General features: G+C 45.2%; 1 protein-coding gene across 2 annotated transcripts in view; it reads right to left on the bottom strand.

Annotated features, from left to right (window-relative positions):
- Positions 1 to 8,670: 8,670 nt before the first annotated feature.
- The window catches only part of HTR1F (5-hydroxytryptamine receptor 1F), a 118,346-nt gene continuing 102,561 nt past the window's right edge, over positions 8,671 to 24,455 (bottom strand). Inside the window, exons 3-4 of one of the 2 annotated variants that reach the window (XM_037378500.1) lie at positions 21,582 to 21,676; positions 8,671 to 12,784 (exon numbers count right to left, since the gene is read on the bottom strand). In XM_037378500.1, the coding sequence (XP_037234397.1) occupies positions 11,647 to 12,747 (1,101 nt within the window). In that variant the 5' untranslated portion in view covers positions 12,748 to 12,784; positions 21,582 to 21,676 and the 3' untranslated portion in view covers positions 8,671 to 11,646. The remainder of the gene's footprint in view (positions 12,785 to 21,581; positions 21,677 to 24,455) is intronic. The other variant, XM_037378501.1, reaches the window with a different exon arrangement.

The raw sequence follows: 24,455 nt of genomic DNA, 5'->3' as shown, positions 1-24,455 counted from the left end.
GAAATGCAGCATAGATTACTCTAACTGGCTTCACATTTCTTATGAAAGATTTGGAGTAATTTTTCATTTCTTGTTTCTTCCCCTTAGAATTCAACAGAACTTGGAAAAGGAAAGAAATTTCCAGGTCTGGTGACTTTTTGTCTGTATGACAGTGAAAGAGAGCATATGGGACAGAAAAAAAATGGAGAAGAGATGTTGACAGAAGCACAGGAGTCGGAAAATGTGTTATAATTTTCCTTTCTGCTTCGCAAAGCAGATCAAGTGGCTCCTGTGCTGCCTATATTTTTTTTTAAAATACATAATTTGAAGCTGTAAGTAAATTGCATAAACAGTTCTAGACTCATTTTCCCAGTTAACAGGAATGGAATTGGACAGCTGACAGGGACCAACCAAAGCACTTGTGTATAAATCAATGACGAGGCAATTCAAGAGAGAAAATTCCTTAGCATGAAAAATGCCAGGTGAATTAGAGTCCTCTCACCTTGAGTTCTCCTCTTGCTCAGAAAAGATCGGCCATCATGTACCCCATATATTTGGTAATTTCTAACTCTGGAAAGTACTGTTTGTGACACTTCTGCTTTGTGTTTGTGTGCACAGATTTGTGTGGCTTATACGTGTTTCTTTTTCTACTTTTTCCAGTCTCGGTTCAGACTTTAAAGCTTTTCTACTCAATATCTGCAGTTTGCATTGATATTACATACAAATCACACAGATGCTCCCAAAGATTTTTCTTTTGATTGTTATAATCCTCTTTTTTTTTTTTTTTTTTAAAAGGTGGCTAGGGGACCCTCAACGAGGACTTCCTGCAAGTACTTGGCTTTGTCACATGGGGAACTCTTCAGTCCGCTTTTCTCTCCCCTTCCCTGGTGTGGTCTTGTGACAGGAGCATAGCAAAGACACCTATTAATTTCAACACTTCTGCCTTCCCTCCTCTGCATTATTACTGTATTTAATGCATTTCTTCTCTGTATCTCCATCCTTCTCCATCTGCCTCCCTCTTTGTTGAGATCAGTCATAAAAAGCCACAATACTGTCATGCAGTTAGGCAACGTTTATCGATGGAGTACACCTCCTAGGCTGTAATCATACACCCACTGCTGCAGTCAGCTCAGAACCAGGTACTCCAGATGCAGTCCAGCAAAGCGGGGAGATGAGCGTACAAATGCCTGGGCTGCTGCTCTTGCAAATGGGCTTGTCTTAGTGTTCACTGCCCTACAAACCTGGGTGAGTTTAACTTGCTGCCCAGTATGCCACAAAATTCAGGGACCCTGCCAGTAGAATTTAACAGAAAATATATGAAGACCGTCAGGCTTAAATTATGTTGAAACATGAAAAATTTTTCTTGCCTAGAATTCTGTCACTGACCAGTCTATAGTTTCAGAGCACAATTCACTTGCCCTGTGCCTTGGTTTGTCCTTCACACCAGTACAGTTTGAGAGGGGATACAGCTTTTGGAAATGAGGAAGTTCTGGCCACTTTACACAATACTGTGCAACAGCAAAAGGTGGTAAAAAGCAACTGTGAATGAAACTTCCAGTCTGGTCCAAATCAAAAAGTTATAACATCACTACTTTAAATGGAGCAGTAAGTTGCTATTTCTGACATGCTTGGCATTGCTCGTGGCTTCTTAGAATTTAATCCTGAAATAAAGAAAATAACATCTAAATAGTATAGGCTGCAGCAGCAGGTTAAAAGTTTCTAGGATGGCTTCTAGAGAAGCAGTTTCTTTCGTGGTTTGTTATCGAGGAGCTGATCTCTGGGGATTTGTCATGTTTTTTCCACCCGTGTACATTTCCAGACTGCATAGATGTTTCTGCACGCTGTTTCAAATGACAGTCCTTCCTCGCCCTTGCTTGGGAGGTCTCACAAATGTTATTGTACTCTTAGAAGAGTTGTCAATTTTAATTGAAATATCCTGCAGTCTCATTCAGCTAACAAGATGTTACAGAGACATAAACTCCCTCAGTCTTGAAGCAGCAGAGAGAGGGAGCAAACGTCATGTCCCTGGAAACCTCCATATCTCAACTCTGCTCCCTTCTCCCACCTACCCAGTCTTCGACCTGCTGCGGGCTCCGTGGCCCCTCCTGGGTTATTGCCCCAGGACCGATAAAGGGGATCAGCTTTTGACTGAAACTCTTCCTCTTGTCGCGTGCCTGTGTGTCAGCATGTAAAGTCTCTAAATTATACAAGACACTGGTCGTTAATGATCAGGCCCTAACGAAGGGGAGGGCAGGTAGACATGCAGGGTGTGATGCCCTTGCCGGGAAGGGGAGCGATCCCACGCTGATGGCTTCCCAGCTCCTCGGGCCCTTCCTAACGCCCACCCAGGGGTGCGCCCGCAGGGTGGCTCGGCCTGCAGAGCCCTGCCAGGGGACCGCGGGCCACCCCGCCTGCCGCGCTGGGGACAGCGGGGAGCCGCCGGCGGCAGGCCGCAGCGGGTGCGGGGGGAGAGGCCAGGCTTGCGAGCGGGCACCCCCGGTGCTGCCCGTGGGGCCGGGCCGTGCGGGATGCGGGCGGCTGGGCCCGGCGGCGGCCGAGCGGGCAGCCCGCGCTCCCGGCGCCGCTAGGGGGAACCGCCCGCCCGGGAAACGGCCGCCCGGGCCGCCCGCTCTCACGGCGCTGCCCCCGGACGAGGCTTGCCCGCGGGCTCCGGTTCCTGGACGAGCCGAATCGCGGTAGGCAGCTGGTCTGCCTCGGCACGGATAGCCTGGGGCGGCTGGAGCAGCCTGCAGATCACCGCCCGTTCTTATGTCCGTTTCCACCCCCCGGCTGTGTACCCGACATGAGTCCCTGCCTTCAGCCAGGCTGGGCTGCCTTGTCACCGCCCGCCCCACAAGTGTAACCGCGCCCCAACCTCGCACGGGCTCGGCCCTCTCAGCGCCGGGGCACCCCGGCACAGCGGGCCAGCGGCCGGCCGGCTCCTCCGGGTGGGCCTGGGGCTGGTCCCCGCTGCCCCGGGCCTCGCTGCTGCTGCCCCGGGCCTGGGCCCCGCTGCCCCCGGGCCTGTCCCCACTGCCCCGGGCCTGTCCCCCGCTGCCCCCAGGCCTGCCCCCACTGCCTCGGGCCTGCCCCCCGCTGCCCCCGAGGCACTCGCACCCTTCCCCACAGCGCCAAGCCGCTGCAGCAAAGCTGCTCTGCCCCTTGAAAGCTTCCCTCCAAGCGGGCTGAATCCAGCCCTTGGTGGAAGCTCTGCACCTCTGGCTTTTCTCCTTCTGACACTTCGTGCATCTGTGCTGGGTTGCCTTGTCCTCATGCTAGTATGTAATGTATCACTACTCCTTCGGTGTTCCTTGTACAGCTAAGGATGGGAGAAGACAGAACAGGTTATCATTTCACAGCCTTCCTCATTCCCCTGAAGGATCTTTCAATGAGCTCCTTTGTCCAGTAACACAAAATAAGTCAAACCTTCTCCTGAAATAACTCTCGCCCTGCATTCATGGTGTGTGGTGTGTTGTGAGCATGGAGTGGGATGAGCAGAAGTGGTTCAGGGGAGTGTTATTTGATTTATTTTCTGTTGAATCTAGACTGCTTCATTTATTTTTTTTTCTTTTCCCTGTCTTGTTTGCAGGTTTAGAGCTTGGAGGGTGTTTTGGTTGCTTTTTATTATTCTTCTCCAGTCAGAAAGAGAAGCGCTGGAAGTAAATTGGTTACGAAGAGCTTTAACACCATGTTCAGTGAGCTGCAGACACAGGCGAAGGGCAGGCTGGCAGGGGCCAGGGAGGACTGGCATACACCAGGGTGTTTAACAAGGAGAGGCAGGAAATGTGGTAGTGGTTTGACTTTGTGTAACTTGTATTTGTGGAACATAAAGCAGGCTGAGCATATATCCCTGGCCATGTCTAAAGCAAGGGACAAAGTCTCCATTCAGCACTCTTCCTGCACTCAAGATGCCTTTTGAGAGGGAAGAGTTGACAAGTCGGGAAGATTTTTAAAAGATCTGCTTTGATACTACTCAATTTTTTTTTTCTGTGCTGTTTGTAGCCTTTAAAATCTCAGTACTTGCAATTCCGCAGTCTCACCAGCTGTGCATGGCTGGTGCTGACTGGTATCGCCACACTAGTCTTCGAGAAGGATCCTGTGTGCTCAGACACAGCGTGCTGTACTGACCCCGGCTGGGATGGAGATAGCAAAACAACCTCCACTCCCTCGTTCAGCTCCTGGGAGGTGCCAGGCAGCTGCAAAGTGAACTGGCACTTCTGTGAGTTGGATCTGAGCTGTGATGAGTTCAAGCATATTTATTTCAAGGCTGCCTGGCTCTGTAAGGAGAAAACTGCTCAATCTTTTGTCTTTTCCTGTTCTCCTCCTCCTTCTCCTTGTCTGATTTGCTTTACTCCATTCAGACTGTAGTATGTGATTCCTCACGCAGTTCAACAAAGGGGTGCTCAAAATCCTGCACCTTGGGAGGAACAGCCCCATGCGCTAGTGTATGCCGGGGGCTGACAAGATGCAAAGCGGCCTGGCAGAAAAGGACCTGGGAGAATCCTGGTGGACATGAAGCTGAACATAAGCCAACAACGTGCAGCTGAGGCAAAGGGGGGTGATGGCATCCTGGGCTGCATTGGGGAGTGTTGCCAGCAGGTCAAAGGGAGGTGATCCTTCCCCTCTGCTCAGCACTGGTGTGGCCACAGCTGGAGTGCTGTGTACAGTTCTGGGCTTTTCTGTGCAGGAGAGACATGGAAATACTGGAGAGTCCAGCAAAGGGCCACTAAGATGACAGACAGAAGCATCTCTTCCATGAGGGAAGGCTGCGAGCTGGGACTGTCCTAGCTCAGAGAAGAGAAGGCTCGGGGAAAACTTATCAATGTACATAAATACCTGAAAGGAAGGTGTAGAGCAGATGGAGCCAGGCTCTTTTCAGTGGGTCCTAGTGACAGGACAAGAGGCAATGGGCCTGAAACACGGGAGGCTCAATCTGAATGTAAGGAACACTTAACTGTGAGGGTGACTGAGCACTGGCACAGGCTGCCCAGAGAAGTGGTAGAGTCTCTATCCTTGGAGATATTAAAAAGCCATCTGGACATGGTCCTGGGCAGCCTGCTCTAGGTGGCCCTGCTTGAGCAGGTGGCTCAGAAGAGATGACCTCCAGAGGTCCCTTCCAACCTCAACCACTGTAATTCTGTGATTCTTCCACTAGCTTTGAAAACACCCTTTTTTCCCTTTCCTGTTTTGTATGCTGAGTGTCACCCCAGGACCTCACCCAGCTGGAGGTGCTTGGTGCCTACTTCCTTTGTCTTCTGGTTTTCTTCATGTAAAAGGGAGCTAAGACCTCCTACCTACCTGAGATAATTAATTAATTAATATTTCTCCCACGCTTTGAAATCAGGATGGGAGAAATACTTGTCAAAATGCAAAGGAGCGTTTTGAGGTTAGAAACAGTGTAATGGTAATATAACTCATATTTATGTGTGTGAAAAATAAGGTCATGCTTACCTGTTATAGATATATCTTGCTTGGAAAACTGTTTTGGGTTCAAAACGACCACAGTTTACTTACTGTCAAAATAGATGTGGAAGAAAAATCCACAACCTGAAAACCCTTAACTTGAATTTTTACCACCTTAAAGTCCAATATTTTTACATTTACCCAAGCTGAATGATGACTTCAACCTTCAGAGCTGAACTTTATGATGACACGGCAAGCAAGCCCTGTACTGACCGGCACAGACCTGATGAGGTAGTTCAACACTGTCTTGCTAAACATGCTGGAGGGGCTGAAAGAGCCCAGCTCGGTTAGGATGCCAGTAAGCTGCAGGAACTGATATTAAGTGACCATTAATCTCTGGTGGAACTCCCTTTGCCAGATAAGATGGGCCAGATGCTGGATTGCTCTTTGTTTTATTACTAGTATAGTACTGACTAAGCTTGCTGCTGGTGGCATTCGCCTTGAACAGGTATCTTTTTGCATCTTGCTGGGGAGCAGTGCTGGGCTGTGTTGAGGCCACCTGGTCACAGGTCAGTTCAGGCTGCCTCCCGGCTACCTCCAAAATAATAGATGGATGTGAAACTTTTTGACTATTTTTGCTGTGGATAAAGACACGGCTTTGCTCCTGCTGGTTAATGGTGTGTGTTTGTGGAGCAACTATCTCCTAGCGACTGCCAGACTAGAAATGACTGGAGTGCAAACTGGCTGATTTCTTATTTCATGGCTGTGGACTATTTTATGCAGCTTTGTACTGTGAAATATGGGAAACCAGGCTTAGCCAAAAGTGAGTTGCTTAGCAGACGCTTGCTGTCATACAAATTAGCCACAGCTTTTGCATCTTGGAGTGCTGCCAGCAGAGAGCTAGCTATTGCATTAAATGTCTACTACCAGTCATGATCTAAACTGAAAACAAGAAGATTAATCGTTCTTCTAGCATTATCTTAGCAGTTAGCGCTTTTTGTAGCGTTAAACATGTTTTTCGTCTTTAAACCCAAACTATAAAATACTGCTCTGAGTTTCACATCAATGAGTGTTGGGAAGAACAGGAAAAGGTTTAATTTAGTGAGGGACTGAAGTGTATAGGAACTATCTTGCATAAAAGTGGAAAGGGAAGTTAATTTTGTTAGTGCTTCTGACCTGCTATGTAACAATGAATACCTTCAAAACAATAGTTTAAACAAATATACGGTAGATACAATTGATTTAGCTACTAGGAGATAAAAAGTAACAGCGTTCAATAAACAACTTCTTTGACTTTACCTCAACCAATATTTTAAATACATAATTGTACTGATGTAGTTTGACTAATGAAACACAGTATTTTTTCCTTGCCTAAAAATATTTCCATCTGAAATTTTCTTGAGTTGCGAAGTTCTTACTTAAGAAGTAACTCACTTGAACATGAAGTAAACAACTGGAATTTAGGAAATTCATACTTTAGTAAGTTCCTGAGGATTTAAGGTTGCTTTCAATCATTGGTGTCTGTTCCGAGTGAGGGAATGACACCAGAAGGGCTGTTTTGAATTCAGTTGGTAAGCTTGACCGTTTACACCAATGCTGCTGACTTCTGTTTGTTCTGTTCTCTGTAATCTTACTTCTTAGTCAAACTCAGTATCATCAGGGCTTTCATTTCTTGAGTTACTAAATGGTGGCTAGGAACACTAGATCAAAGAAATTTCATGTTGCTTTTAGAGGTTTAGCCTTCCTGGTCGAGAGGGAAAATGAGAAATTTGAACCAGGCTCCCCAGAAGACAGATGAAAAATCCTGAAAAAAATAATCTGTTTAATTTGTTTCAGGATTTTGCAGGGGAGGATATCAACACCTTGCTGGTAATTTTTAGCAGCTCTGCTATTGGCAGTACTGTCCCTGTAGTAAAGCAGCACTTTATGGAGGAGGAACATGAGAGCCACCAGCAGACACCATTTACTGCTCACTTGGGTGTTGGAGTGCCCGTGAGTGCCTGCTGTGACCCATAGATGACTGCTGACCCATTAGCTCTCCGTCTGAGAACAGCTGCCCATGCACTGGTGCAGCTCTTGCGTCTAGATGAGACAGTGTTAGGTTTATGCTTAATCCTTACAGGTCTGCTACAAGGATTTCCTCTTGCTTTTCTTGCAGCATTTACTCTTTGGCGTGTGGAGTTCAAACAAGCCCTTCCTTCCAATGGCTACAGCAATAGCAATGATTTTCTGTTTCCCTTCTGCAAGGGAATCTGAAATGCAAAGACCAAATAGTAATGTGTACTTGCCTAGAAATAATGTGCTGAGTTTGTAACTACTGGAGAAAATAATTCGGCACATAGTTATTTCCATGTACCTCCCTAGCACCAAGAACAATTAGACACCAGCTGAAGACAGTGACTGCCAAAAGCGCATTTGGATGAGGTGGGTGTTTCTGGGTGGTACAGTCATGCATTAACAAGTGTGACTGCATCACTAAAATGAAAGTATGTTTGTATCTCCAAGCCCTTTGTAGGGATATGCCATCCTCAGGAGGAAAGGACACCAATAAAGCATCTGGCAGGGAGGAAAAGCAAAGAAATGAGTTTAGGATAGTGAGGTGTAGTTAACTGCTTGCTGTTAGCAAAAACCATTCACCTGAACTGGATATAGTGTTCACAGCTGCTTCAGAAATCATTCACTGTGAAAGCTGGAGCGGGAGTAGGTCAGCTGCTCCCAATCCAGTTCTCTGGGTGTTAGAAGAAATCTAAACTGATGGGCAGATGGGTGGGCAGCTGCAGAAGGGATAGGGATCCAGGGAGCTTTGTGCAACCCTCAGAGGAGATGTAAACCTTTTTCCTGCAAGACACATACACAGTCTTCTGACAGAGCTGGGAAACCAGACATAAATTTTTCTATTTGCTGAGACTGAACTCTCACAGGGCACAGAGCTACTTGCAAAAAATCTTCCCTCCACTGCATAAAATCTTTCTCCCTCTTGCTCTTTGAATCCTGTGCTGAGCTCCAGTAGTTGCCTGTGTACTTCATGGGTAGGGGAAAGCAGCATCTCATGGAAATCTTAACCCTTACGCATATTGAGAGAGGAACTCACTTTTTTTTTTTTTTTTTTTAACACGTCGCATGCATGGATAAATGCTAGAGATGAAACGGTACTGTGTGGTGTTGTGTGATAAAGTGTTCGGCACAGTGGATTCTGTTAAGAGAACGAGTGATGAGTTGCAGTCAGACACCAAGAAATGATGGTCCACAAGCCGCAAGTGCTTTTAATAGGATAACTACCCACTCGTTTGCTTTGATTTCTTGTAGTTGCATCTTCCACCACTGGGGCATTGAAGGGTGAGCAGATACAGCTCAGTGAAAATGATACAAAAGCGACCACCCTGCATCTTGAGAAATGTTTAGCAGCTTAATTAGATTCAGAGTATAATACTGTTAACAGTGCATAAATGATAGCTGTCCTCTGTTTATCTACATACTGTTCCATTCTTTCAGCTTTACCATTATTATTTAAATGTATTTTAAGTATCTTTTCTCCTCAAAAGCAACCCCTATTTTTATTTCTAATTTGATTTCACAAGATATTGTCAAACTTCGTAAGTGTAAGAGGATAAACAATATACTCTACCCTCCAGCAGTCATAAAGGGAGAAGCAGGGGGAGAGGAAGTCCTGCCCTTGGATATCCAATGTTATGACTCAGTACTCAGGAAACGTGGGAAACGGAGGTCTTCAATCTTAAATGTTTCAGTGGGGTTTCCTTTGCTGTCTTCTGCTAATCTGCTAATCCTTTTAAGAAAGCTGAATTCCATAGCTTTTTCTAGAGACAGTAGAGCACAGCTGATTTTTAAAGCAGTCTTTCTTTCAGCATAATGCAGCCATTGCCACAGCCGCGGGGGCTGCAGAGGTTGTGCTCTGACTGCAATGGTAGTAACGTGTGATAGCTTGCACTGAGCATGAGCCAAATTCCATTCTGTCGCATCCTAGTATCTTCAAAATTTAACTGTGCTACCGCTGTGCTAGAGCTACACGGCATGACAGGTGAGCTTTCCATTAGATTCCTGGCTGGGTTAAAATCAACAGTAAAGCAAATGCACCATTTCTAGTACTTCTGAATAGCATCTCATTTGGACCTTGATGTGAAAGCAGAATACAGCAAGTCGCAAGTGACAGAAACAAATTAGTTCAATATTTCAGGTTTCAAACCTTGTCACCTTGCAAGAAACATCTCTGGCAGCTGTTGTGTCAGCTGGTAGCTAGTGGGAAAAATGCAAAAATTATTGAACTCCAGAGTTTGTAATACAGTGGAGGGAGAGGGGGAGACAGAAATAACGGTGATGGCTTCTTTCTGGGTTTTCTCGTCTAACGCAAACCACTTGGAAGAATAACTGCGAAGACCAGTGATACCTTTCCCGAATGCTCAGCTTCTTTGTGATGTCCCTAAGCAGCTGCTGGCCCATGTGCCAAATCAGAGTGCTTTTGCAGGAGGCTGCTGCTGCTCACAGCAGGGTTTGTAGTTCCTGTAAGGAGCCTCAAGTCCCTGTTGCTGCTGGACAGCACTGAATGGCTGGCAATGAATTCAAAGCCAGGGTCTTAGTGATGCAGCCTGAATCTGTTTGTCCTGAAAAGTGCAAACCCTGTTGCTGGGTTTTTGTGTGGCTCGTAGCGACTCCTCTGCACGCAGGGGCAAATGCTCTGTTAGTACCCTTAGCTGTCAGCAACACTGCGCTGCTGGTTTTGAGGCAAGGGCTGCATTTGCACTCCTTAGCACTGTGGCTTGGCATCTAGAGCTTGTAAATCAAGGTTGGCCAGGGTGCTGCCTTTGAGGCCTTAGGAGGCAGCGCACAAAGAGGTCTGTTCGTTGCAGTTATCTTTGGCTGAACCAGCTGGAGTGCCTACAAGGTCTTTTTAGCTCTGCTCTGACTAGGGGCATGGAGTAGATGCTCTGTGGGAAGGAGGCGCTTAGAGGTGCCAACCAGTGAGCATCCCACAGGATCCCCTGCCCAGGTGTGCGCTGCATACAGAGGTCACTTCCCTCTGCCCTTAATGCAGAAGCTGTGGCACAGCCTTTTCCAGAGACCCATGCTGCCAGCACCGTGGCCAGTCTCTGCTTTCTCACATGCTTGGAATCTTTCCATGTGCACAGCCTTTTCCAAGGGTGCACGGGTCGAGTGCTTGAGGCAGTCAAGAAAAGACTTGGGGATATCAGGCTTCTGGGGATGGAGGGCTGAACACAGAATTAGCCAGAGCTGTCAGCCCAAGTTCTTCATTAGGCGTCCCTCAACCAAACCTCACTAAGCCACCCACGCTCAGCCATGCGCTGGGGCCCCTGGCACAATCTGTGGCTGGCTTTGGTGCTGAAAGTCACAGGGGCTGTGCCTGGCCAGGTCTGTGAGGTTGGGATGAGGACATGAACCAAGGAGTGTCTTATGTTTCTCTCCCTTCTAACATCTCCATAAGGACGACCAGCTGCTCTTCATGTGCTTACCCTGGCTAGTCCCAGCTGAAGCAGTGTCTCAGAGCACCAGGCACAAGGCTCCCTGGAGGTGCCCCAGACTGTCTGGCTGTTTCCCCTGGGGCTATGCCCGCGTCTGTTGGGGCTGGGCAACTGGCTTGCTATGAAACTGGTAACCCATGAAATCACCTTGCTGGCTGCTGGGGTGCTGCGAGGACGTAACACAGGGATGTTCTTCAGCTACAGAAGGCAGCAAGTGCTGCAGCTGCACTCAGCTAATCAACGTAGGATGATGCTAGATATGTTTCAAGCTACTACCTTTCGCTGGGAATGGCTTGGCTCTGTGCTGGAGACCTGTGCCAGACTAATAAAATCATGTCTTAATTGCAAGGTGTATTTTATATCTTCTTATTTGCGGTTTGGATTTAAAAGCTGTGTGTTGTTTTACTGAAATTTCACTGATGACTGAGGGTTACTTTATTTTATTTTTTTTAATTTTGTTTCTTTGTCTACTTCAAGTGTGTATTTCCTTCATATTTAAGGTAATACTTTAAGCTAGGCAGCTGGGCAAATCCCAAGTGGATCAGAGCCACAATATGCTACCTCTTTTTCCAGAGCAAAACTGACCCCAGATGATCCATCTCTTTAAAACTTGGGCAATTTATGCTTCCAGTGCTACGGATACAAAAGAATCATAACGTAAATGCAGAGTTCTGGTGCTTTCCCTTAAATACAACAAATGTCATTTCAGTTATATAAATTTATACAGGTTAAAAAACCAATAAGTATGTTCTCCTTATATGAACAAAAGCTCTTAAAGGTACTGCCTGCACCGCACAAGCTTCTGGAAGGCTTTCTTGAAATCGTCATTGAAGATTGTGTAGATTAGGGGGTTAATAAGGGAATTTATATATCCCAGCCATGCTAGGAAATTAGACATGTCTTCTGAGATGTGACATCTTTCACAGATATTAACAACTACTTCTTTTACAAAAAAAGGGAGCCAGCAGATCACAAATGCCCCCAAGATCAGACCCAGTGTAGTTGCTGCCTTTCGCTCTCTTGTGCTAGAGATTCTCTGTTTTTTCCAGGATTTCTCATGCTTAGATTCAGACCTGGGGCTTCGTAGGGTGATATTGATTTTATCACAGTTCACCAGGGGATCTGATGTCTTCTCTGCTGTGCTGGGCATAGAAGCTGATTTGGTGCTTCTTTCACCTGCGTCCAAAAGGACTTGTCCATTTACCTCCTCCCTTACGATCCGGCTGACGCTTCTTCTATGAAATGTCTTTGCTGCCTTGTATATCTTGTAATAAAGGATCAGAATCAAGGCCAGCGGGATATAGAAGGCGCCAAATGTAGAGTAAATGGTGAAAACAATGTGGTCGTGTTTGATGATGCATTCGTCATCCCTGCTGGTCGTCTGGTGCCGCCAAAACAAAGGCGGCATGGAGATAAAGATGGATATGATCCATACCACTGCAATCATGATGCCAGCATGCTTAGATGTCCTTTTCCGTGCATATTCCACAGCATCCGTGATTGCTCTGTACCGGTCCAAAGCAATGGCAGAGAGATGCAAGATGGAACATGTGCAGCACGTAATGTCCACGCTCAGCCAAATGTCACACACCACTTGCCCCATGATCCAGGTCTCCTTTACAATGTAAACAATGCTGAAAGGCATCACCAGGACTGCCACAAGGAAATCAGTCACTGCAAGAGAGCAGATTAGGTAGTTGGCGGGGTGGTGGAGCTTTCTTGTCACAATTATTGCAGTCATCACAAGAGAATTGATGGCTGTTGTCATCAGTGCAAGCACAGACAGGGTAATGGAAATGAGAATCTTGGATGTCACCCATCTGAATAGTTCTTCTGATGTACCATTTTGTTCGGTTGAGTTTATTAAATCCATTTTTCTTTTAAAGATGGTCTTTACCAGTGGAAGTTACCTGTTGGAAAAGTAAAAACATTCAGAAAGTACATTCTTAGCCGCCAGAAAATCTTGATTTTTGTTATCTTAAAAGAGTATGGGCCCCAAACTGATAAGAACCTCAGGCTGGCTCCAGACAGACTTTCCTGGCTAGGACCATGTGGGATGCTCTGCCTCCAGAATACGGACCACCTCTTTCTCTTGGTGATGCTGTTGGGAAGGAGATGTTTGCGTGGCAGGGGAGAGGAGCGTGCTGTGATGCCCGAGATGGCACTGCCCTGTGGGGTGCCACACATCACTGCTTGGGGGAACCAGCCTTGCTCCTTAAGCAGGGCTGCAGTGCCAGTGCAGCCCCTGGGGCGCAGGACCAGCCATCCTGCTAAACACTTTGAATGGATTGTAGTGGGGTCTTGAAACTGGTTAAATGTGGACCATCTCAGCCTAAAGTACTACTACTGCTTTTAGGCTAGCACTGTCTACTCCCCTAAGCAATGTAATGGCTGTTGAAAACTTCAGTCCACAGGAAGCAGGCATAATGCTTCTTTTCTCTACATAAACTCCTTTTTCCCCATCAGTCTGTGAGTCCTTCCTTGTGTATAGATAAGTGTGGGCTTTCTAACCCGGGACATAGTTTTCGATCAAAAACAGGAATGTGAAACATTGCAGTACAAACAGAAGAAACAATTGTGTGTTGAAAGTTTAATTTTAGGTTTTCCTCTTACACATTACATCTTAAGATGAAATGGTTGAATATATTGTTAAGCTTCAAATGGTTGACTTACTGTCTAACTGAAAAATTATACATAGCATCTTGAGAACATCATTACTTTTCCTCAAGTTTTGCTATTCTGTGGTCGTTGCCAAAGAAAACTGCAGAAAACTTGGATTCTAGTTGTTCTGCTAATGACTACAGAAACAGTATAACTCCTCTTAGGGCTCTGCAGGAAGCAAAAAGCAAAAATCACATAAATTCTCAGTTACGTTCTGGGGATGCACACCCTACTTTCTTATCCAGAAGGGTTTCTGAGCACTCTACAGACTGCAGCTGAAGTAGGAGTTTCCAGATTTTTAGACTAGAGCCTGTAACACAGTAAGAGGGTCAGATTTTTCATCCTTTTGCGAGTTTTGACCTGCAATTTCTTGTGTGCGTAAGATCTACCTGATGAACCTCTAAGTGGGGTTTTCTCTGACAAATTTTGGAGTGTAGTGAGTGGGTTGCACATGTGTTGCATTGGATGCCACGTGTAGGGAAATATGTGAAATAAGTGAATAATTTTTCTTAGGTAAAGTGGCTGTGATTAACTAAAGCTTTTTGATATTATGCTGGAGTGGCTGAAAAGAAAATCTCATATACTGTTTATAACCTTGGACCTAGTTCACTAATTTGACTTGATATTCTAACCTGGGCAATGCTTAATATGCTATTGATCTACTCAAAAAGGCTTTTAGCGTTGCTTGACCAACATTTCATTGTGTGGAAGAACAAGGAAAGGAAATGTATTTTAGGTGGTCGTATTTACAAATGCTGAGCAGAATCTTGCCTTGTACATGAGCTGATTACAGCATGCATGTGCTCCCTTTCTCTCTCTGTCCCTCCCTCTGAACTTGAATACTTCACATGCATAAAAATAGATGTTTCATCACATCAGTGTCACCCTAAAACCTTCTGAATCCACAGTAATTGCTAGTTTGTGGATATTTTTGTCTATAGTTAGCTGCCTTCCAGAGAAGGAATAGGCACATATAGTATTATCGGGTGAATGTTCAACCTCTGCTAAATACATGTCCATTTTAAGCTTGTATAAATACATGGGGGAAAAAAGTTTATGGGGAAAAACTAAGATTTCTGTTGATATCCAGCAGCTGATCATATTTTAGAACTCATTATGGTTAATTACCTTATAAATTTCTAACTCTTTGGATATTAGTCCTTAATTGCAAGCAAGCAAAAAGCAATTCAGAGATAATGAAAACTGATAAATAGCTTTTGAAAGATTATTCACTTTGAGACCCTGGAGTAAGGAAAATAGTATGGGTGCGTTCACAAGACCGGTGTGTAGGAGTAAGTAGATTTCCTCAGTGCTGCAGTGACTTGGAGGCTCTTTGTAAAGAGGTACAGTGACAGAAATGTGCTTACTTGCCATGTGCAGTGATTATGCTTCTCTGCGTCGTTTTAAGGTTATCAGCTGGTACACTCGGATTTCATTCAGGCTGCTAGCATGGAAATCGAGCAGTATTGAAGACCATCATGCCGAGGTTTTAGTGTACTACTGTTAGACGCATAATTCTTCTGGTGTTCCCTGTTTGTGGGGCATAACCTGCTTTTAATGGTACCCATCTGGCCATAGGCCCTCCTATTCCTACGTGGAGTGTTAATGACCCTCACAGCCCCGGCAGCAGGTGTCCAGGTAGGTCCCCGCGGGCTGCTGTGCAGACCAAAGAGTGTGGCTCCATCCAGGGGAGAGAGCAGTATGGTGACAAGAGCTGGCCTCCAAGGCAGTGGCTCCCTTTGAGGTTACAGAGCCATTCAGTGCTGCTTAGGACTGCCAGTCACAAAGTTTGGTGGCTTACCTGGCCATGTGGGATGGGGATCCTCTGCTAACCGTGGTGGGCATTTGTGTAAGGCTATTGGGTGATCATTAGCTGAAAAGATTGCTTTATAAATATGTGGGGTTGAAATGCTGGCAGCATTTAAGGACTGCCACCTCTCTCTTTTTTGATCACTTCCAAGATGAACTAATTCTGGATTTTCTCTTGCTAGGCCGAACTCGGTTCAAGCAGTGGCCATCACTGGCTTCTGTCCTCAGCAAGCACTTGAACTGCTTTTTGTAGTAGGAAGGATGATGCTGTAAGCAGTGCACTGGATTAGGATGCAGGAGAGCTGGCTTCTGCCCCTCTGCTGTAGGCTTCCCTTGTCAATCTTTGAGCAAATTCATTAAGGTGCTTCAGTTAATTCTCTATAAAATAGCTACAGGAGTACTTCCCTGCTACCTTACTTTGCATGTTTGTGTTGTCTTCTTGTAGTAGCATTAATTATCTCTTGTATGCATTTAGTGCATTTAGGGAAGATCTAATCTCAGGTGATAGATACCCCCAGGTGCTGTGGGAATACTGGTATAACTACTTACTGCACTTCCAGCTCGGATTTTGCTGTTACCCCCTGTCAGTCTACTGAGCTTTTGCCTCACAGAGCAGGCACAGTCCCTCTGCCCTGCGGTGTGGGCATCTCCTTATGGCCACATACCTGACAGAAGACTTCAAAATGAAGTATAGAAGACTGGGAGCTGTCTTCTCTTGAGCGGTGAATTTACTTTGATGAACGAAAACAAACTTGCAGCCATGCTGAACTGAAATCTGTATTTCAACAATTATGGAATGGGATCAGCAGTGACATGTAACTGTTTTCAAAGAAATCTCCACAGTCCAGATGTTTTTAAGGCTACTTTTGTGGAACTGGCAGCTCCGTGACCCTCTCAAAGGAATAAGCTGAATCTTTCAGCTTATCGCTGATATCTCGAATTCCATGGAAGTTGCTCTTGCTGCAGGTGGAAGTGTTGTCTTTTATTATTGCCTTTTCAATACGCAGCTGTTGTTGGAAAACTTTGGAAAGACTTGAGGCTTCAATTGCATTATATTGTCCTGAATTTAATATTGGTGAAAATGAAGTTTTGTACTTTATCTTCATTATAGATCTTAACACAGTAAATTAACCTATAACTGCTATTAAAATACAAGTATGGTATTTCAGTTGACCCATTAAAATATTAGTCTTTGACTGCTGAACAAGAGCCCTGTAAACAAAGGAAGCTGCTGTTCACCTAAGATAGCGTGTCTGTTATTTTGGATACATGAACATTATTATTTTTGAGGAATTAGCCACCTCTATCAATCTTTTTTCCTCCCCTCCCAGATATGGCATGTTAAGGTGACCAGAACATAAGTACTTCCTTGTCTGTAAAAGCACAGCTATCATCCTGCTGATCTTATTTAGAGAGCTTGGAGGAAAATGTCTGTGCAGCCTTATCGCAAAAGCAAACATCGTATTTCTCTAGTGGCCACTCACAGCAAGGGGAATGTTGGTGCTGCTCCTCAGTTTTGCAGGAACACGTGTATATGTTATTCAGCCCATAACCACCCATTTCTTTCTGAGATTTACAAAGTAGTAGTAAGATTGGTTTTGTTCTGTAGCATTAGCCTGCCCTTCCAGGTTTGGAAAACAGCACTCCTCTGCCTTTGAGTAAACCTGAAAGATAACATGAAATATGGGTTGCTGGACAAACACGGCCGGGAATGCCTTTGGGAAAGGCATCAGGAGCCTACTATTTGGGGTTCTGAATGTAGACTGAACTGCCAGAAGTTTACAGCTCTTGTATTTTGGGCCTGGTTTGCTTGATGTTGCTTTAAGCCCTGGCAGTGACAAAACTGGCTGATCAGAGTTTAAGTACTGCTTTTGCCTACAAGTTTGCTGAGCATACTAGGGGGGTGGGGAGGGTGTTTGCTTGCTTTATTCCATGTGGGTTCCTTAGCAAAATGTGTCTTTAATTTAAAAACAGTACTTAGAGAGCAAAATGAGCAAGTGATTGAATTAAGGGTATTTAAATTGCTGCAGACAGCAATAACAGTCTTTGTGCATTAAGTAAACACAGAGTTGTGCCAGTGGTACAGATAGATGCTGTTCATCCCTCACTCCAACGGGCTTCAGCTGGCTTTGAATTGATGAAGTGTTTCACTTGCTAGCAGAATCCCTTGCTCTATTGGCCGAGCTGATCTATAAGTCAGTTAGAAAGGCCCAGCCTTCTTGCTGCAGTGGAAACTGATCCTACAAACTTCTTTTCCAGGTAAAAGGGTAGACTATACTTGTTCCCACCTATCCTGTTTTTATCACCTGTTCATGTATAGGCTAACCAGATATTTACTGGAGGTAAGACTAAAACAACCATAGAAGGATAAAGTACCAGCCTTGCTTGGGAGCTAGAATTGCTTCTAAAACCAGTATTTATGAGCTTGTAAAAATCCTTCCTGATGTGGCTGTGTGTCTTTAGATGCTATGTGATGTACTGATGACAATTAGCTTTGTAACAATCAATCATATTAAATATGAGTAGAGGGAAATAATGCTCCTTTGGATTAAACATATCTTTTTAAGAAGGGTGAGCTTATACTTGAATCTGATAGGGGATATGTACTTCATTGAGCCTGAACCATAGCGTGCTAACAGAAGAGGAGAGGGGCATTTTCACTTGATTCTTAGAATTCTGTCCGTAAATTCTTCTCACCCAATAACTCTTTCTAAGGCTCCTAAAGCTACAGTGCATCCCCTGGGACAGGGCAGGGGTGACTGGCAGGCTTGTAAGAGAAGCTACTTGCCAGCTGAAGGCAGCTGATGCAAACCTGCCATTTCTGGAATGCAAGGGAGTTTGAAGTGCAAGCAAAAATCACAAGGTTGCCAGTTTTTCTCATCCAGTCTGCATTTCTGCACATTTACAATTACCTTTATTTTCTTTTCTGGTGTGGTGGTTTTTTTTTTCTCTGCATCTGCTACTCAGCTAGGAGGTAGAGTTATTTCCAGTTCTTAACCTGTCAGCAAATGTTTGTATGTGCATGCTGAAGTAATGCTTTGGATTCCCTGTTTTGGGTGCTATTGTCTCAGTCCATAAGACTGAGCACATTCTGGACCTGAAATGGTCCAGAACGTGAGCTGGAGGAATATCTCAAAAGCTGTTTAGGTTTTGCTGTTTGAGTCTCTATTAGTTTAAGTAACTTGTAGAAGGTCACAACACCCCCATTTCTAGAAAAACAGATGACAAATAAATGTAGAATCACAGATAAATCAATTGAACTAATATCAGCTAAAAATCATACAGAATTTTGCCTCCCAAGCACCCTTCAGGAGTAGATAGGTAGGCTTTGCATCATGCCCTGAATGTCAGTGTAAGATGCGAAGGAAATTGATCTGAGAGTCCTGGAGAAGAGGTGCCTCCAGCCTGGAGATGCACAAATCTATTTATTGCCTGAGCACAGGCACTCTGATTTCTTACGGAATGGCAAAGAAAAGTCCATTTCTGTGCCTTGAATGCAAGGCACAGAAGTTGTGCAGTAAACCTGCATTTGATGCTTTTCTTAGCTATGTTGTAGTCTAAGCGTCCCTGTGCTGGCAAAATGATACTGTGCAGTATGTTTTGTGTCAGCCACAACAAAGATGATGCTTGGTTTAATTTTCTGGATGGCTCTCTAAATTCTTTCAGCCATCAGAAATAATCCCAAATGGCTAAAATGACAATGTCTGACAGATGTAGCTCTGAAAGTTACCACCCCATGTGTCTGCTCTGTCAGGTTATTGCTCCAGGAGCAAAATAAGCAGGAGGGAGGTAGTGCTTCCACTGAAGCCACTGAAATTCAGAGTCCAACGGCTTGCTTAGGCTGCCAGGGAAGGTGAACTTGCCCTCTGCCACTGGATGCTGACAAGAGATGCAAGCACCAGCTTTGTCAGGACCAGAACGAAGGCAGTGATCTCTGGCAAAGGGGCGGTGTGAAGCACTGAAATAGCTTCTGTCCTTATCTCCCTGGTGTAACTAACTCACCTTCATGTTTCCTACTGAGGCTGTATAAATTGCGCTGTGCTGTGACTCCTTTGACACATCTCCCTCCAGGAGGCTTTGGTCCTTGCTTCGTTACTTCATGAGCATTACCAAGTGCTCTGTGTTTTCCAGTCTGCAAAATACCAGACTGTTCAAGCCCAAATGTGAGAACCCCAGATAACAGGGATTCCCGGGGCTCTGTCACAGGGGGGCAGCTCCTTGTCCTCTGCATTTCAAAGGTGTCAGTTCCTGGGGAGGTACCACCTGAGCTACCTTTAGACTCAGCCAGGTAACCATGAGCAGAGCACGTGGCAAAACCTGCCTGGGAAGCAGGGTCGCTATATAGGTGGGGTTACCCTGCAACGGATGCGCTCCTTGATGCCTTTGTCATGTTCTCTACTTGCATTTGTTGGGCTGCAGTGTAGTCCTGTGCTGCTTGTCAAGCCTGCTTGGAGGATAACCCCCCTGCTTATTGCCATCGTATCTGTAGCAACTGCTACAACTGGAAGAATGATGTTCAGATGTAATTATGCATTCCTTGCCGCTTCTAGTGTTGAAGTTGAGGCTTTGGGGCTTTGCCTGCTTTTGGAAAATTAGTCACTTATCTGTGTTTGCTCTTTATTTCATGTCCCTCTGCCATCTGTTTTAATTTAGCTGAGGGGAATGGGGGCGGGGAGGGGGTGGGGAAGGCAACCCAGCTTCTCAACCAGCCCTCTGGGAGGAGCAGCAAGAAGGAACGATATGGTCCACAGGATGACAGGCTTGCTTATATAAAGCAGTAAGCATGTTCTTCTTACAAATGCAGCTTCAGTTGTTGGGTGACTGGAGAGTGATATGAATTTGATATTTTGGCTGGAGAAAGGGAAAAATTCAGACCCATATTCGTAATTCTGCAGAGGAGATGGCAGTGATTTACTTGTACATTAGATGAGGGGATTCAGTTTCCTCTCTTATATGAGGCTGGTCTGAATCCCTAGCCCAGGCTTCTCGAGGTCTAGATAGTTGCCTTTTATATTGTATATGGTGTGGAAGGGTCCCAGCGGACCAGGTCCTGGACAATAGTGCCCATGGGAGGAGCTTTCTGCCATCTCAGAAATTGCTGGCATTCTGAGCTCTGTAAATAGATATCTGTGAGAAACGTAGTGTCTGGGCACCTCACCCCCCTGTGTGAGCTCTGTGCTGAAAAAAAAATGGTACCTTCATGATTGCAAATATTCAGCCAAATTCCTATGTTCTTTAGAGGCACGTGTCCCCTTGGATGGCTAGTCAGGATCTGAACTTGGACCCTCCATATCATGGGGGGGCCACTCACTTCCTACCACCACTTTTTGGTACCCATCCTTAATTTAGTTTGCATCTAACAGCCTGAAATACTCTGTTCAAGCAAAAATTTTCTGTATTGGGAAATTTTTATAGTTTAAATTTTTTACTTTAGTTCTGTTGAAGAATAAGCAAGGGTTTTGTTTGTTTTTGTTTCAAGTTTTTCTTTGGATTGGCAGTGAATCAAAGAAATGACTATTCACACATCTCTATATATAATTTGTACAACTAGTTTTATACTGTGCAGAAGTGGCCTGATTTCATGATTATCAAATAAATTTGAACAGTGAGATAAAAATGCAGAATGGCTTTGCTTGAGTTTCAAAATACTGCCTTTTAGATAAGGGTTTGAATTCTGTAGAAATCACAAAGCAGCATTGGAGCAAGGAGGTTGAAAGGCAGTTTTACTTCCTTTGAACAGTAATAAAACACAGCCTTGTTTCTCCCACTTCCCACTCATCCTTGTGCTTTGGGGCCAAGTGTTCTTTGCCAGCCCTCTGAAAACACATACGTGCACAGTTGTAAGTCACAAACCTTTTTCACTGATACCCCTGCCCCTGAGACTCCATTACAAGGAGTTCAACTTAAAAAAAAAAAAAAAAAAAAGAGTAGTATTTTCTAGTTAATAGGTATTTTGGTGGAATAGTTCCTGTATTACCTGACTTCTAAGATAATGTGGGCACCTAATGTCTTAGTTCCTTGTGAATTTTGCCAAATGTGTTTTTTATTATATAATAACTGTGAAAGATTTTATTCTACTGGAAGAAACTACCTTGCTTACTCCTGGACAGTAACGAAACAATATCTTCCAATTCAAGTCTGGAAAAGATCTCTGTTTCAATCTACACTGTAAGAAAACATCATTTTCAGACTATCACCTGGGCCACCAGTAGGTTTAGTTTTCTGCTGTGTGCTCACCAGGGCAGCTTTGAGGGAGAATTGGTCTCAGCAGAGTTTGTTGGAAGAGGGGTGAAGGTGGCGTGTCAGTTTGCTCCTCCTCTGCAGCAGGGGCTCTGCGTGACACAAGAACAGTACAAGTGTGTAGTTAAACACAATTTGGAGAAATGGCAAAATTCGCATAATCTGCAATCTCAGCTCTGCCTAGTTTTTAAGAGACTGATGCTTTTTTACAAAGACTGACTGCATACTTCCCAGTGTCTTTCTCTGTACTTTTCACCATGCCATTTATCTTTCTTCTAGTCCTCATCTGATCATCTCATAGACTGAAAGTCTTTCCCTAGGTCTTGTTATCCATATGTGATTGAATAACCCTATCAGATAGTAAACTCTGCATTGGGTTTGTCCTAAACAGCAGTTCTCTTAACGTTTTCTTTATCAGGACTAACTGAGGCAATTCAGGCTGTTTCCTCTGAATGATGTGCGTGTAGCCCCGGCCAAGAAGTGCTTTAAGGAAAACAAACAAAACAGTCCTTAAAGGTGGTGGGTTTGAAAGTGGGAGGAAAATTAAGACCATCAACTTTTTAGCAGAAGTAGAACTCAAAATGTTTTTTTCCAGTCTCCTTGGGGAAGACAGAGAGGAAAGGAACTACACGCAGCCAGGAAACCAGGCAGAATTTAGCGAAAGCTTTCTCAAAGTGATGCATCCATGGGAAAAGATTTTTGTTATGGAGGAATACTTGGTGGTTTTTTTCCTTCAGACAATGCTTTTCTGTCAGAGGGTGCCAAGCTGCCTTGCCCTGATAACTTCTACCAGCGACCAGTGGCAGCTCTAGGGAAAGACCCTGTAAAGGGTGCGAGGAGGCGAAGGGCAAGGGCAAGCTCCTGCAGTTTGCCTGGGTGGCAAAAGGACTCTTTTAATGGCACAACAGACCCTCTGTCGTGCTGGCAGACTGGGGACACCCAGGAAGCAGTGAGCTTTGGCTGTGGAGGGTGCTGCTGTTAAGGTCTGTGATGCGCAGAGTCTTCCTGGAAACTGCTACGCAAAAGCTTAGCGTGGAAAAAGTGAACTTTGAGACCACAGGTGAAGCTCTGGACAGGCAGGTGGAAGGCTGGAGAAGTCTTACTAAGTGAATCTGGGATACTTGCATGGGCAGGTCCCGTGCTGGAGCTCTGAGATAAAATCTAAAACTGGGAAGCTGCCCAGGAGTTTTCATTTTCGAAGTGGTAACGAAACAGTTCTCAGGTCTGGCTGGCTTGGCTTGCTGTGGCTGGACTGGCCCCACCGTGCGGTACTGTGTCAGCCTGTAGAGATCCCAGCTGTTAGCCTTCTTCGCAGGGAAACAGACTCACTCCTGCTGCTGGAGTTCGCATAGTGAGGAGGCAGAGAGGGACCATCATACAGTGGAGACTGGTGCTTTCTAACTGGCACTGCAGTGTTTTTCCAGTGTTTCTACGAAGACTGATTTATTCACCACTGTGTACACTTAGGTGGGGAGCTCTCTTTCCAAAATCCAGATGCTGTGCCTTCCAACTTCAGTCTGTACTAAAAAGGACACCGCTCTTGCATGGGGTGCTGCAGTGCCGGTAATCAAAACGTAGAGCTGTTCTCGTACATGCTTTCTCCTGTGTGGAGGCAGAGCACTGATGTGGGCAGGTAACTGGTCAGACTCTCCATGAGCACCACAGGAGGTCTTTGTCTGGGGATTGTATCTTTCAAAGGGAGAGGGTACCAAATGAATGGGAAGTTCTCATTTGCTGCTTCGTATGTTTTTCAGTTGTGTGTGTGTGTGTTTTTTTTATTATTTTATTTTTAAAGGATTTAAATCCTAGCATTGATACAAATGAATGCTTTAGCCAGAAGAGTTTAGTGCACTCAGTGAATTGGCATAAGTGCTAATGGCAAAAAGCATTTGTTCCAGGCCTGTGTAAGCCATCTATGTCTGAGATCTGGGATGCGGATATGCTGGCAAAACTTCTCTAGTGCAGATTGGGGTTTTGCTTTCCTCCTTTTCACAGTTCCAACATACTCTGCAGCTCTTAAGCATGTCTTTCTCTCTACTTAGTTTATTATTGCATTACAACATGATCCCCTTTAAAAGTATCAGTATTTGGAAAAATAAGCCCCAGGACAGCCTGTATGAAATCAAGTGTGTGGTGAGGAGAACTGTGGAGATGGAGAGAGTGCGTCAGATGGGAAAGTTGAGGGGAGAACTTGAGGAAGCGGAATGCCTGGGGAGGAGGGGTGCTGGCGTACCCCCTGTATCATGCTTGCATGCCTCTATATCTCACGCTGCTGCTGAATCACAGAATCACAGCATATGGTCGGGGTGGGAAGGCACCTCTGGAGATCACCCAGTCCAACCCCCTGCTAAAGCAGGGACACCCAGAGCAGGCTGCACAGTCACATTCAGGAAGGTTTTGAATGTCTCCAGAGAAGGAGACCCCACAGCCTCCCTGGGCAGCCTGTGCCAGGGTCTGTCACCCTCAGGGTAAAGGCATTTTCCTTGTATCCAGATTGCATCTTCAGAATCGCATTGAACTTATTCAAATACAGTAATTTCTTTGAAGAATGAGGATGCCAAATAGGATGTCTGTGCAATGCGGTGGAAGTCGGCATTTGGGCTTTCTGAGTTGTCTGAGCAAGCTGGCATGGTACTTGGCTCCACATGGGGCTGTGGTGGTGAGGATGAGCGGGAGGTGAGCTGGAGCAGCTGCTGCTGGGCCCAACCTGGAGCTGGGCTGGAAATGGCTTGTGCCTGGTTAGATAGGGACCTTGGCACCATGTTTTGGCAGAGAATGACTGCCTCTGTGGTCAGCTGGCACCACAGCTTGCTGAATAACCCCTGGAAACATTTCACCTTGGGTATATTTTTAGGGGTACAACACTTTCAA

Source organism: Falco rusticolus, chromosome 2 (assembly GCF_015220075.1).
Source record: "Falco rusticolus isolate bFalRus1 chromosome 2, bFalRus1.pri, whole genome shotgun sequence".
Lineage (NCBI taxonomy): Eukaryota > Metazoa > Chordata > Aves > Falconiformes > Falconidae > Falco > Falco rusticolus.
Note: the sequence above shows the minus strand (reverse complement) of the source record. Positions and strands in the feature narration are given on the sequence as shown.